This window comes from Nerophis ophidion, linkage group LG02 (assembly GCF_033978795.1).
Source record: "Nerophis ophidion isolate RoL-2023_Sa linkage group LG02, RoL_Noph_v1.0, whole genome shotgun sequence".
Taxonomy (NCBI): Eukaryota; Metazoa; Chordata; class Actinopteri; order Syngnathiformes; family Syngnathidae; genus Nerophis; species Nerophis ophidion.
The window spans coordinates 89,243,151-89,258,595 of record NC_084612.1 but is presented as its reverse complement, the minus strand read 5'-3'; the positions used below and the strand labels follow the sequence as shown (position 1 = coordinate 89,258,595).

The 15,445-nt window shown below is 44.7% G+C and overlaps 1 protein-coding gene across 3 annotated transcripts in view; it reads right to left on the bottom strand.

The window, feature by feature from the left end:
- znf536 (zinc finger protein 536) overlaps positions 1-15,445 on the bottom strand; it is a 650,381-nt gene that overhangs the window by 150,924 nt on the left and 484,012 nt on the right. For all 3 annotated transcript variants that reach the window (XM_061893538.1, XM_061893539.1, XM_061893540.1), the window contains one exon: positions 548-2,194. In XM_061893538.1, coding sequence (XP_061749522.1) covers positions 548-2,194 — 1,647 coding nt within the window. The remainder of the gene's footprint in view (positions 1-547; positions 2,195-15,445) is intronic.

Below are 15,445 nucleotides of genomic sequence, written 5' to 3'. Positions count from 1 at the left end.
TGGTGTTGTTGTTTTACGTCCTCTCCGAGACGCTTTAAACCGGCATCCCTGAAGTGCACACCAGGCCAGTAAAAAGTGTAAAAGGAGACAAAGAGAAAAGCGATTTCCTCGCCGGGTCTCAAGGAGCGGCTGTAACCTGAGCGGAATCATGAAAGCTGGCAGTTCATTTTTCACAGGGTCATGCATCGACCAGTCCTATAAAGTAATGGGCTTCTGGGAGGCGGCTTTATGAACACTAAGATAGTTAGGAGACATGCGGAGGAGAGGGAACGCCGAGCTCCGGGGTCCTGCTCGGACTCACGCTGGGTTATTCCCTGCCGGCGGCGCCGTGCGAGGGAGGCGCTGCCCCCGGTAATATCAACGTGTAATAAAGATTAATCTGTTGCTGGTCGCCCGGCTGATTACTTCTCGACTTGCTTGAAATAAGACCGGAATCACTTCAGAGACAATCTCGGGACCTTCAGTGGGTGTCTGAGCTTCTTTGCCGTGCGAAAACTCAATTTAGCTTCCAGACGTGTGCATTTATTTACTCTGTTTCAACACTCACCGGGTGCGTCGGGCCTCTTCGCCGAGGGTGGTCCTCCTCCCCCTCCGCCGCCCAGGCCGTTGAAGGCCGGCAGGTTGTCTCCGCCGTAGGCTCTGAGGACGGACAGCATGTTCATCTGCTGCTCCAGGTGGCTCTGCTGGTCCGACTTCAGCAGTCCAGGGGCCCCTCCGGGGGGCAGGAGGTTCAGGCCTTGCTTCCACTGGTTTTCCAGGTTGGGGGGCAGCAGGGAGAGCGGCGTCATGGCTGAGGACGAGGCCACAAAGACATCTTGCAGCTGCTTTTGGTGGTTCTGGACGTGGTCTAGGGCCGTGTTTCCGTCTTCCTCTGGGTCCAAGTCCATTTGCTCGTCATCATCTCGCTCCTCGTCCTCTTCAGCAGCCACACCCCTCTCGTCCTGCTCCTCATCAGAGTGATGTTGTCCTCTCTTGGGCGTGGCTGACGGGGTTTCTCTGGCGATGTGACCCCCAGATTTAAGAAGCTCTTCGTCCGAGCCGGCCTGGTCATCGTCAGGGTCTCCACAGGAGCTCTTTTCACCATCGCCCGTCAATGACGATCCTCTGAAGGCCTTGCCGGGCAGGTCCAGACCCTGCTCAGCCACGGCCATGTAGCTTTGGAGACCCTGGGTGGCCCGTGGGGATCCATCATACAAGCCGCCAAAGCGCCTGTAGAAGTCGCTCTGGAAGGGGTTGTAGGGCTGGTCTATGTGGTTGTTCCAGCCGCCCTGGTTTCTCTCTGCATCCACGTCTTTGTCCTGGAGTAAGCTCTTGACGGTGGGAGAAGCCTCGTCTTTGCCAGTATCAGGCAGATGAGCCTGGGCCTGACCCAGATGGTTGGCCTGGAGGTGAAGGGCCATCAGCTCCAGCGATGCGGTACAGAAGGAGCAGAATAGGCAGCTGTGCCATGCCACGTTGTCATGGATGGTGACCGAGGAGCCGGGAAGAGAACCGGAGGCAGACTCGGGTCGGACTGAAACTGACAGATCCAGCGGCTCAAACTGGGATCCAGGTTTGCCGGGTTCAGGATTCCGCTTGGCCTCAGGTTTGTCATCTCTGTCTTGGTCTGCCAGGGCGGCACGCTTGGCTCTCGGTTCCCCGTTGTCATGGTAGGACTGGGCTTGGACCTGGACCGGACTCGGGTTATCCTTCATGTCTTTTTTCATGGAGCTGAGGACAAAGTTGTCCATGAATGCCTGCAGAGAGCCTTGGAAGTGGACTCCATTTCCCATCATGCTTTGGTAGGCCCGGCTTATATCGGAGAAGCTGGCGGGACTATCAGTCGATGCGGCGACCTGGGAGGCGGGGCCATCCGCAGCCTTCATGTTGTCCGAGATGGAGTCAAAGTGTCGATCCCCGCGCTCGCTGGCAGACATCACGCCAGCTGCCGCCCACTGATGTGGCAGCAGCGGCCCCACCCTGAAGTCCAAGTTGGGGGGCATGCCCTTGAAAACATTACGCAGCATATCGGGCCGGGCAAAGACGCCGCCTCCGGCCGCCTTCCCGTGGTCGTCTTTGTGGTCGGATGAAGGGGCGTGTCCGGGCGCGGCGGCGCCATTCTGCCGCTCCCGATGGTGGCGCTCCAGGTGGTACTTGAGACTGGCGGACTGGGTGCCGGCGTAGTCGCAATGAGGGCAGCGGTAGGGCTTCTCTCCTGAGGGGCCGAGACAGAAACAAGAAGAAGAGCGAATCATTAACCTGATTATTACTGACTGGATATCGAAACCTATTTACTGGAGCGGGAGCCCCGACCCCAGGGTCATGTCACCTCCCTGAAGGAGGAAAAGGAGGTCAAACGAGCGAATGAAACGCATTTCATTAACTGTGGCGACAAAAGAGATAATTTAGTGTGGGACTATCACACAAAAGGTTGGCGAGTGTAGACAACAGCGAGTCGTAAAGATAAACACGGAGCATCGTTCTGTTTCATATTTGAATGTCTGTTACTGTGGTCCGGCTGTCTGCATTTGGGTCGATCCGACTCGACCCTGACGAGCGAGCCGTTACTCCAGGGGTAGGGAACCTATGGCTCTAGAGCCAGATGTAGCTCTTTTGATGACTTCATCCGGCTGTTGAAATGTTGTTAATGTTGTAACAACATTTCCGAATACAGAATATTGCAAAGTAAAACATGGCAACACAAAACGTCAGCCCACTATATGCCGTAACACAAAATGTAACACATGAGGTCGCAACATATAACGTCGTAACACAGAACTTCATAATACATTTCCTAACACATAACGTCATAACACAAAATGTCATAACACAGAACGTTATAACACAGAAAGTCGTAACACATAATGTTGTCACAACATTTCCGAACACAGAAGGTTGCAAAACAAAACGTCATCACAATACATGTCGTAACACAAAATGTAACACAAGACGTCGTAACACAGGACGTTGCAACACATAGCGTCGTAACACAGAACGTTGTAGTACATTTCCTAACACAGAACGTCATAACACAAAATGTCATAACACAGGACGTTGTAACACGGGCTGCCGTAACAGAGAATGTCGTAACACATAATGTTGTAACAACATTTCCGAACATGGAAGATTGCAAAACAAAACATAGCAACAGACAACGTCATCACACTGCATGTCGTAACACAAAATGTAATACAGAACGACACAACAGATAACGTTGTATTAGTAGATCGCAAAGTACAGTACATATTCCGTACAATTGACCGCTAAATGGTAACACCCCAATAAGTTTTACAACTTGTTTAAGTCGGGATCCACGTTAATCAATTCATGGTTGTAGTCGTAACACAGACCTTCGTAATACATTTTCTAACACGGAAGATGGCAAAACAAAACATGGCAACATAGAACGACGTCACACAACATATCGTAACACAACATATCGTAACACAGAACGTAACACAACATTAAAACACAACGTAATGTACCACAGGCCCTTGCCACATGAAATATCACACCACAGAACATCGTGACACGGAACTTTGCAACACATAACGTCTTAACATAGTACGTCATTAACACAAAATGTCATAACACAGAACGTTATAACACAGAATGTTGTGACAACATTTCGTAACGCAGAAGATTGCAAAACAAAACATGGCAACCCAAAACGTCATCACAATACATGTCGTAACACAAAATGTAACACAGGACGTCGTAACAAAGTACATCGTAACACAGGACGTCATAATACAAAATGTCATAACACAGGACGTTGTAACACAGGCATTCGTAACAGAGAATGTCGTAACACATAATGTTGTAACAACATTTCCGAACGCGGAAGATTGCAAAACAAAACATAGCAACAGAAAACGTCATCACACTACATGCCGTAACACAAAATGTAACACAGGACGTCGTAACAAAGGACATCGTAACACAGAACGTCATAATACAAAATGTCATAACACAGGACGTTGTAACACAGGCATTCGTAACAGAGAATGTCGTAACACATAATGTTGTAACAACATTTCCGAACACGGAAGATTGCAAAACAAAACATAGCAACAGAAAACGTCATCACACTACATGTCGTAACACAAAATGTAACACAGAACGACACAACAGATAACGTTGTTTCGATCGATTGATTGATTGAAACTTGTATTAGTAGATCGCTAAGTACAGTACATATTCCGTACAATTGACCACTAAATGGTAACACCAGAAAAAGTTTTTTAACTTGTTTAAGTTTTTAATCAATTCATGGTAGTAGTCGTAACACAGACCTTCGTAATACATTTTCTAACACGGAAGATGGCAAAACAAAACATGGCAACGTAGACCGACGTCACACAACATATCGTAACACAACATATCGTAACACAACATATCGTAACACAACATATCATAACTCAGAACGTAACAGAACATTGAAAGACAACGTAATGTACCACAGGCCCTTGCCACATGTAACATCACATCACAGAACATCGTGACATGTAACTTTGCAACACAACATGTAACACAAACGTCGTAACACAAAATGTCATCACACTACATGTCGTAACACAAAATGTAACACAGGACGTTGGAACACAGAATGTTGTAACACATAATGTTGTAACAACATTTCCTAACGCGGAAGATTGCAAAACAAAACATGGCAACTCAATACGTCATCACAATACATGCCGTAACACAAAATGTAACACAGGACGTCGTAACACAAGACACCGTAGGACCGCTTGTATTCCGATAAACAGACATTGTCATTTGTGGCCGTTTGTCCACACTTCTATTGTGGGAAAAAAACATAATGGTGGAAATGTGGGTTTTTTAAAGAAATAGACTAAAGTAGACAGTGCAATTTGTTTTTGTTTTTTTTTCATGCAAAATATGTAACTCCAACAAAAGAAACGGAGCAAAAACAGATGTTGACCGCGGGAGGAGGACGGACAAGACCTCGGTGTCACTTTTTAGGGAAGCGTCCCAAAAGTGCGAGTCCTCGGATCAAAGCGACGATACGCATTGTGTAACACTTCCGTATATTTATTTATGCCGCGCATGCATATTCATGCTTATCGGGGATAATGGTAGAGGCGTAATTCTGCCAGGAGTGGATGTTCCACTGCAGCGATACACATCCTGCAAGCAATTATAATAGGCTTGCAGTCGCAGCCAGATTTAGCTTCATTAAACAATGAACAGAGGAAAAAAAAAAAATGCTAAGCTAGATCCCCCCTCCTCTCTCTTCTCTAAATACATACATATAAAAACTTCCAAAAGTGAGATTTGTGCACGAAGAAAAAAAAAAACAGGATTGAAAGTGCATGCTTTTAAATATACAATCATATAATGTTTAGAGTGTACACATGGAAACGTTTGACGGCGCAGCGAGGGGAAAAAAAAAAAAAGGCATTGTTACGCCAGGCTGCTTTGAATGATTTAAGTCGGGCTGTGTAGTAAATCATGGATATAATTAGCAAATGGCATACTGCTCAAGTAATTTATCATTATTTAGAGGGCACCATTCCAGAAGAAAGAAAGAAAAAAAAACGGTGCAATCTGCAGACCTACTGCCGAGTTCTCGCATAGAAAAGGGACACAAACACCGACTCGATACAATATTGATACGGCGCACAAAAGAAATGGAGATAGCGAGACGCCGATTTCATCCTTGCGGAGCTCAGCCTGCAGTAGACAGTGGGGCAAAAAAAGTATTTAGTCCGCCAGCGATTGTGCAAGTTCTCCCACTTAAAATGATGACAGAGGTCTGTAATGTTCAGCATAGGTACACTTCAACTGTGAGAGACAGAATGTGGGGAAAAAATCCAGGAATTTTAAAGAATTTATTTGTAAATTATGGTGGAAAATAAGTATTTGGTCAACCATTCAAAGCTCTCACTGATGGAAGGAGGGTTTGGGCTCAAAATCTCATTCATTCTTTCCTTAACACGGATCAATCGTGCTGTCCGCTTAGCGGAAAAACAGGCTCAAAGCATGATGTTCCCACCCCCATGCGTCACAGTAGGTATGGTGTTCTTGGGATGCAACTCAGTATTTAGTCCGCCACCGATTGTGCAAGTTCTCCCACTTAAAATGATGACAGAGTTCTGTAATGTTCATCATAGGTACACTTCAACTGTGAGAGACAGAATGTGGAAAAAAAAATCCAGGAATTCACATTGTAGGAATTTTTAAAGAATTTATTTGTAAATTATGGTGGAAAATAAGTATTTAGTCAACCATTCAAAGCTCTCACTGATGGAAGGAGGGTTTTGGCTCAAAATCTCAGGATACATGGCCCCATTCATTCTTTCCTTAACACGGATCAATCGTCCTGTCCCCTTAGCAGAAAAACAGGCCCAAAGCATGATGTTTCCACCCCCATGCTTTACAGTAGGTGTGGTGTTCTTGAGATGCAACTCAGTATTCTTCTTCCTCCAAACAAGTATTTAAAGTATTTAGTCCGCCAGCGATTGTGCAAGTTCTCCCACTTAAAATGATGACAGAGGTCTGTAATCTTCATCATAGGTACACTTCAACTGTGAGAGACAGAATGTGGAAAAAAATCCAGGAATTCACATTGTAGGAATTTTCAAGAATTTATTTGTAAATTATGGTAGAAAAAAAGTATTTGGTCAACCATTCAAAGCTCTCACTGATGGAAGGTTTTGGCTCAAAATCTCATTCATTCTTTCCTTAACACGGATCAATCGTCCTGTCCCCTTAGCAGAAAAACAGCCCCAAAGCATGATGTTTCCACCCCCATGCTTCACAGTAGGTATGGTGTTCTTGGGATGCAACTCATTTTTCTTCTTCCTCCAAACACCACCAGTTGAGTTTATACCAAAAAGTTCTATTTTGGTTTCATCTGACCACATGACATTCTCCCAATCCTCTGCTGTATCATCCATGTATCCATTTTGGTATAAACTCAACTGGTCGTGTTTGGAGGAAGAAGAATACTGAGTTGCATCCCAAGAACACCATACCTACTGTGAAGCATGGGGGTGGAAACATCATGCTTTGGGGCTGTTTTTCTGCTAAAGCAGGGGTCGGGAACCTTTTTGGCTGAGAGAGCCATGAAAGCCAAATATTTCAAAATGTATTTCCGTGAGAGCCATATCATATTTTTTAACACTGAATACAACTAAATGTGTGCATTTTTTAAGTAAGACCAACATTTTTTGAGTATAATAAGGCTCTTATTTTTTTTAATAACATTGTTATTCTGAAGCTAACCAATAATAAATCAAATGTAATGTCTGTTGATCATGTTTTTGTTTGGCCATGTGCTGTTTGTCCTTTGGACTCTTTAAGTTCCTGTTTTTTTTCACTCCTTTGTCTGGTTTCCTTGGTTACTCATTTTGTCCACCTGTCTCTGGTGGACAAAATGCCCGCTCACCTGCTTCCCGAGCACTAATCAGATGTAGTATTTAAGCTCGTCTTTGCCAGTCAGTCGCCCTGTGCTGACTTGTTTCATGCCTTGCCATAGTTTCGTGCTTCATGCCATGCCAAGTAAGTTTTGTTTGATTTATGTTCTTAGTCTGTTTATGCGTTAGCTTTGTTTTTTTAGCCCAAGTTGTGCCTCCCCTGTCAGCGATTTTTGTTTGTATCTTTTTTTAGTTAAAATTAAGTCATGTTTTTACCTAAATGCCATGTCCCGAGTAGTCCGTCCGCCTTCCTGGGAGTACGACCCCGCAGTAAGCTGCAACCCCCCCCCCCCCCCCCCCCCCATCGTGAAATAAAATACTTCTTACCATTAATGCGACTTCTTGAACAGGTGCGGCAGAAAACGGATGGATGGAATTAAATGCATGAGAATGTTTTGTATGTTGCACGTTATTTTCAGCACTGTGATTACCAGCGAAATTATTCATAATTATCGCGTTAAGCAATGTCAGCTAAGATTTATCCGAGAGCCAGATGCAGTCATCAAAAGAGCCACATCTGGCTCTAGAGCCATAGGTTCCCTACCCCTGTGCTAAGGAGACAGGACGATTGATCCGCGTAAAGGAAAGAATGAATGGGGCCATGTATCGTGAGATTTTGAGCAAAAAAACTCCTTCCATCAGTGAGAGCTTTGAATGGTTGACCAAATACTTATTTTCCACCATAATTTACAAATAAATTCTTTAAAAATTCCTACAATGTGAATTCCTGGATTTTTTTTCACATTCTATCTCTCACAGTTGAAGTGTACCTATGATGAACATTACAGACCTCTGTCATCATTTTAAGTGGGAGAACTTGCACAATCGGTGGCGGACTAAATACTTTAAATACTTGTTTGGAGGAAGAAGAATACTGAGTTGCATCCCAAGAACACCAAACCTACTGTGATGCATGGGGGTGGAAACATCATGCTTTGGGGCTGTTTTTTCTGCTAAGGGGACAGGACGATTGATCCGTGTTAAGGAAAGAATGAATGAGATTTTGAGCCAAAACCTCCTTCCATCAGTGAGAGCTTTGAATGGTCGACCAAATACTTATTTTCAACCATAATTTACAAAAAAATTCTCAAAAATTCCTACAATGTGAATTCCTGGATTTTTTTTTCACATTCTGTCTCTCACAGTTGAAGTGTACCTATGATGAACATTACAGACCTCTGTCATCATTTTAAGTGGGAGAACTTGCACAATCGGTGGCGGACTAAATACTGAGTTGCATCCCAAGAACACCACACCTACTGTGAAGCATGGGGGTGGAAACATCATGCTTTGGGGCTGTTTTTCTGCTAAGGGGACAGGACGATTGATCCGTGTTAAGGAAAGAATGAATGGGGCCATGTATCCTGAGATTTTGAGCCAAAACCTCCTTCCATCAGTGAGAGCTTTGAATAGTCGACCAAATACTTATTTTCCACCATAATTTACAAATCTTTAAAATTCCTACAATGTGAATTCCTGATTTTTTTTTCACATTCTGTCTTTCACAGTTGAAGTGTACCTATGATGAATATTACAGAAATCTGTCATCATTTTAAGTTTTCGGGCTATAAGTCGCAGTTTTTTTTCATAGTTTGGCCGGGGGTGCGACTTATACTCAGGAGCGACTTATGTGTGGAATTATGAACACATTACCGTAAAATTTCAAATATTATTTAGCTCATTCACGTAAGAGACTAGACTAATTAGATTTAATGGAATTTAGCGATTAGTAGTGACAGATTTTTTGGTAAACGTATAGCATGTTCTATATGTTAGTTATTTATGCCTCATATAACCTACACTTATTCACCCTGTTGTTCACTATTCTTTATTTATTTTAAATTGCCTTTCAAATGTCTATTCTTGGTGTTGGGTTTTATCAAATAAATTTCCCCCAAAAATGTGACTTATATATGTTTTTTTCCTTCTTTTTTATGCATTTTTGGCAGGTGCGACTTATACTCCGGAGCGACTTATACTCCGAAAAATACGGTGCATACTTTTCCCCCCCACTGTATTAATGATGAAATATTAACATTGCAACACATGCCAATACGGCCTTTTTAGTTTACTAAATTACAATTTTTAAATTTCCCGCGGAGTTTCCTGTTGAAAACGTCGCGGAATGATCACGCGTGTTTGTGACGTTATTGGTTGGAGGGGACATATTAGCCTAGCACCACTTACGTCTCTTTTCATCGCATAATTACACAGTATTCTGGACATCTGTGTTGCTGAATCTTTTGCAATTTGTTCAATTAATAATGGAGACGTCAAAGAAGAAAGATGGAGGTGGGAAGCTTTTAGCCTTTAGCCACGCAAACACACGGTGATTCCTTGTTTAAAAAACCCGGAGGTGAAGCTTTACTATGGATCAGAGCGGTCAAGCGAACATGGTTCCCGACCACTTGTCAACCGGCAGGTTTCGGTGAGAAAATTGTGGTAAAAAGCGGAGGTTCTGTCCTGCTGCAGCTTCGTGACTTCCCCTCAGAGACTGGCGTCAACACAGCCGTGGCCACACCCCTCCGACTATCAGGTACTATTTAACTCACTAAAACACTTGCAACCATACTTGCCAACCCTCCCGGATTTTCCGGGAGACTCCCAAAATTCAGCGCCTCTCCTGAAAACCTCCCGGGAAAAATGTTCTCCCGAAAATCTCATGAAATTCAGGCGGAGCTGGAGGCCACGCCCCCTCCAGCTACATGAGGACCTGAGTGACGTGTCTGCCCAATGACGTTATAACTGTAGAATGATCTTGGTTTCTAATGTGGGTTTACTGTTAGGCGGTTTCACTGGGTCATCATTGTCACCGACGTCCCACTGGGTGTGAGTTTTCCTTGCCCTTGTCGTAGTGGTTTGTGCAGCCCTTTGAGACACTAGTGATTTAGGGCTATATAAGTAAACATTGATTGATTGATTGATTGATTAACGTCCTCTCAGCGCAGTAACAACACACAACAACAGCAGTCACGCTTAAGGCTACCACTCTACCGTAAGGCAGTTTGTCTGCCGTAAACAGCGTGTGACACTCTTAAACAGGACAATACTGCCATCTGCTGTACATGCACCACAACTCCTCCTGGCAACTTCAACCCTTTTATCCTCCTACATACACATCCCATGTCCCCGAATTGTAAATAACCTAATGTAAATAATGGAATGTATTTCTAATTTATATACTTGTTCTTATGCTTACTATGTTCTCTGCTTGCTGTACATATCCTACTAAGTAAGACCTACACTGTTTAAAATTTCCGGAGGTGAAGCTTTACTATGGATCAGAGCGGTCAAGCGAACATGGTTCCCGACCGCTTGTCAACCGGCAGTTTTCGGTGAGAAAATTGTGGTAAAAAGTCGCCTCTTGCCGGAGATCAGCGGAGCTTCTGTCCTGCTGCAGCTTCGTGACTTCCCCTCAGAGACTGGCGTCGACACAGCCGTGGCCACACCCCTCCGACTATCAGGTACTATTTAACTCACTAAATCACTAGCAACCATACTTGCCAACCCTCCCGGATTTTCAGGGAGACTCCCAAAATTCAGCGCCTCTCCTGAAAACCTCCCGGGACAAATGTTCTCCCGAAAATCTCATGAAATTCAGGCGGAGCTGGAGGCCACGCCCCCTCCAGCTACATGAGGACCTGAGTGACGTGTCTGCCCAATGACGTTATAACTGTAGAACGATCTTGGTTTCTAATGTGGGTTTATTGTTAGGCGGTTTCACTGGGTCATTATTGTCACCGACTTCCCACTGGGTGTGAGTTTTCCTTGCCCTTATGTGGACTTACCGAGGATGTCGTTGTGGTTTGTGCAGCCCTTTGAGACACTAGTGATTTAGGGCTATATAAGTAAACATTGATTGATTAACGTCCTCTCAGCGCAGTAACAACACACAACAACAGCAGTCACGTTTAAAGCTACCACTCTACGTTAAGGCAGTTTGTCTGCCGTAAACAGCGTGTGACACTCTTAAACAGGACAATACTGCCATCTACTGTAAATGCACCACAACACCTCCAGGCAACTTCAATCCTTTATCCTCCTACATACACATCCCATCTCCCCGAATTGTAAATAACCTAATGTAAATTATGGAATGTATTTCTAATGTATATACTTGTTCTTATGCTCACTATGTTCTCTGCTTGCTGTACATATCCTACAAAGTAAGACCTACACTGTTTAAAATTTCCGGAGGTGAAGCTTTACTATGGATCAGAGCGGTCAAGCGAACATGGTTCCCGACCGCTTGTCAACCGGCAGTTTTCGGTGAGAAAATTGTGGTAAAAAGTCGCCTCTTGCCGGAGATCAGCGGAGCTTCTGTCCTGCTGCAGCTGCGTGACTTCCCCTCAGAGACTGGCGTCAACACAGCCGTGGCCACACCCCTCCGACTATCAGGTACTATTTAACTCACTAAATCACTAGCAACCATACTTGCCAACCCTCCCGGATTTTCCGGGAGACTCCCAAAATTCAGCGCCTCTCCCGAAAACCTCCCGGGACAAATGTTCTCCCGAAAATCTCATGAAATTCAGGCGGAGCTGGAGGGGGCGTGGCCTCCAGCTCCATGAAGACCTGAGTGACGTGTCTGAGAGTGTGTCTGCCCAATGACGTTATAACTGTAGAATGATCTTGGTTTCTAATGTGGGTTTATTGTTAGGCAGTTTCACTGGGTCATCATAGTCACCGACGTCCCACTGGGTGTGAGTTTTCCTTGCCCTTATGTGGGCCTACCGAGGATGTCGTAGTGGTTTGTGCAGCCCTTTGAGACACTAATGATTAAGGGCTATATAAGTAAACATTGATTGATTGATTAACGTCCTCTCAGCGCAGTAACAACACATAACAACAGCAGTCACGTTTAAAGCTACCACTCTACGTTAAGGCAGTTTGTCTGCCGTAAACAGCGTGTGACACTCTTAAACAGGACAATACTGCCATCTACTGTAAATGCACCACAACACCTCCAGGCAACTTCAATCCTTTATCCTCCTACATACACATCCCATGTCCCCGAATTGTAAATAACCTAATGTAAATAATGGAATGTATTTCTAATTTATATACTTGTTCTTATGCTTACTATGTTCTCTGCTGGCTGTACATATCCTACAAAGTAAGACCTACACTGTTTAAAATTTCCGGAGGTGAAGCTTTACTATGGATCAGAGCGGTCAAGCGAACATGGATCCGACCACTTGTCAACCGGCAGTTTTCGGTGAGAAAATTGTGGTAAAAAGTCGCCCCTTGCCGGAGATCAGTGGAGCTTCTGTCCTGCTGCAGCTTCGTGACTTCCCCTCAGAGACTGGCGTCAACACAGCCGTGGCCACCCCACTCCGACTATCAGGTACTATTGAACTCGCTAAAACACTCGCAAACATACTTGCCAACCTTCCCGGATTTTCCGGGAGACTCCCAAAATTCAGCGCCTCTCCTGAAAACCTCCCGGGACAAATGTTCTCCCAAAAATCTCACGAAATTCAGGCGGAGCTGGAGGCCACGCCCCCTCCAGCTACATGAGGACCTGAGTGACGTGTCTGCCCAATGACGTTATAACTGTAGAATGATCTTGGTTTCTAATGTGGGTTTACTGTTAGGCGGTTTCACTGGGTCATCATTGTCACCGACGTCCCACTGGGTGTGAGTTTTCCTTGCCCTTATGTGGGCCTACCGAGGATGTCGTAGTGGTTTGTGCAGCACTTTGAGACACTAGTGATTTAGGGCTATATAAGTAAACATTGATTGATTGATTGATTAACGTCCTCTCAGCGCAGTAACAACACACAACAACAGCAGTCACGCTTACGGCTACCACTCTACGTTAAGGCAGTTTGTCTGCCGTAAACAGCGTGTGACACTCTTAAACAGGACAATACTGCCATCTGCTGTACATGCACCACAACTCCTCCTGGCAACTTCAACCCTTTTATCCTCCTACATACACATCCCATCTCCCCGAATTGTAAAAAACCTAATGTAAATAATGGAATGTATTTCTAATTTATATACTTGTTCTTATGCTTACTATGTTCTCTGCTTGCTGTACATATCCTACAAAGTAAGACCTACACTGTTTAAAATTTCCGGAGGTGAAGCTTTACTATGGATCAGAGCGGTCAAGCGAACATGCATCCGACCACTTGTCAACCAGCAGTTTTCGGTGAGAAAATTGTGGTAAAAAGTCGCCCCTTGCCGGAGATCAGTGGAGCTTCTGTCCTGCTGCAGCTTCGTGACTTCCCCTCAGAGACTGGCGTCAACACAGCCGTGGCCACACCCCTCCGACTATCAGGTACTATTTAACTCACTAAAAACCCTAGCAACCATACTTGCCAACCTTCCCGGATTTTCCGGGAGACTCCCAAAATTCAGCGCCTCTCCTGAAAACCTCCCGGGAAAAATGTTCTCCCGAAAATCTCATGAAATTCAGGCGGAGCTGGAGGCCACGCCCCCTCCAGCTACATGAGGACCTGAGTGACGTGTCTGCCCAATGACGTTATAACTGTAGAATGATCTTGGTTTCTAATGTGGGTTTACTGTTAGGCGGTTTCACTGGGTCATCATTGTCACCGACGTCCCACTGGGTGTGAGTTTTCCTTGCCCTTGTCGTAGTGGTTTGTGCAGCCCTTTGAGACACTAGTGATTTAGGGCTATAAAGGTAAACATTGATTGATTGATTGATTAACGTCCTCTCAGCGCAGTAACAACACACAACAACAGCAGTCACGTTTAAGGCTACCACTCTACCGTAAGGCAGTTTGTCTGCCGTAAACAGCGTGTGACACTCTTAAACAGGACAATACTGCCATCTGCTGTACATGCACCGCAACTTCAACCCTTTTATCCTCCTACATACACATCCCATCTCCCCGAATTGTAAAAAACCTAATGTAAATAATGGAATGTATTTCTAATTTATATACTTGTTCTTATGCTTACTATGTTCTCTGCTTGCTGTACATATCCTACAAAGTAAGACCTACACTGTTTAAAATTTCCGGAGGTGAAGCTTTACTATGGATCAGAGCGGTCAAGCGAACATGGTTCCCGACCGCTTGTCAACCGGCAGTTTTCGGTGAGAAAATTGTGGTAAAAAGTCGCCTCTTGCCGGAGATCAGCGGAGGTTCTGTCCTGCTGCAGCTTCGTGACTTCCCCTCAGAGACTGGCGTCAACACACCCGTGGCCACGCCCCTCCGACTATCAGGTACTATTTAACTCACTAAATCACTAGCAACCATACTTGCCAACCCTCCCGGATTTTCCGGGAGACTCCCAAAATTCAGCGCCTCTCCCGAAAACCTCCCGGGACAAATGTTCTCCCGAAAATCTCACGAAATTCAGGCGGAGCTGGAGGCCACGCCCCATCCAGCTACATGAAGACCTGAGCGACGTGTTTGCTCAATGACGTTATAACTGTAGAACGATCTTGGTTTCTAATGTGGGTTTATTGTTAGGCGGTTTCACTGGGTCATCATTGTCACCGACGTCCCACTGGGTGTGAGTTTTCCTTGCCCTTATGTGAACTTACCGAGGATGTCGTAGTGGTCTGTGCAGCCCTTTGAGACACTAATGATTAAGGGCTATATAAGTAAACATTGATTGATTGATTAACGTCCTCTCAGCGCAGTAACAACACACAACAACAGCAGTCACGTTTAAAGCTACCACTCTATTGTAAGGCAGTTTGTCTGCCGTAAACAGCGTGTGACACTCTTAAACAGGACAATACTGCCATCTGCTGTACATGCACCACAACACCTCCAGGCAACTTCAATCCTTTATCCTCCTACATACACATCCCATCTCCCCGAATTGTAAATAACCTAATGTAAATAATGGAATGTATTTCTAATTTATATACTTGTTCTTATGCTTACTATGTTCTCTGCTTGCTGTACATATCCTACTAAGTAAGACCTACACTGTTTCAATGTCCATTACTTTGTTGATGCAATTGTTGAGGACTGAAGTACAACCAAAGTTCTTCATCCCAAATCCTGGAATTGTAAACAACTCAATGTACA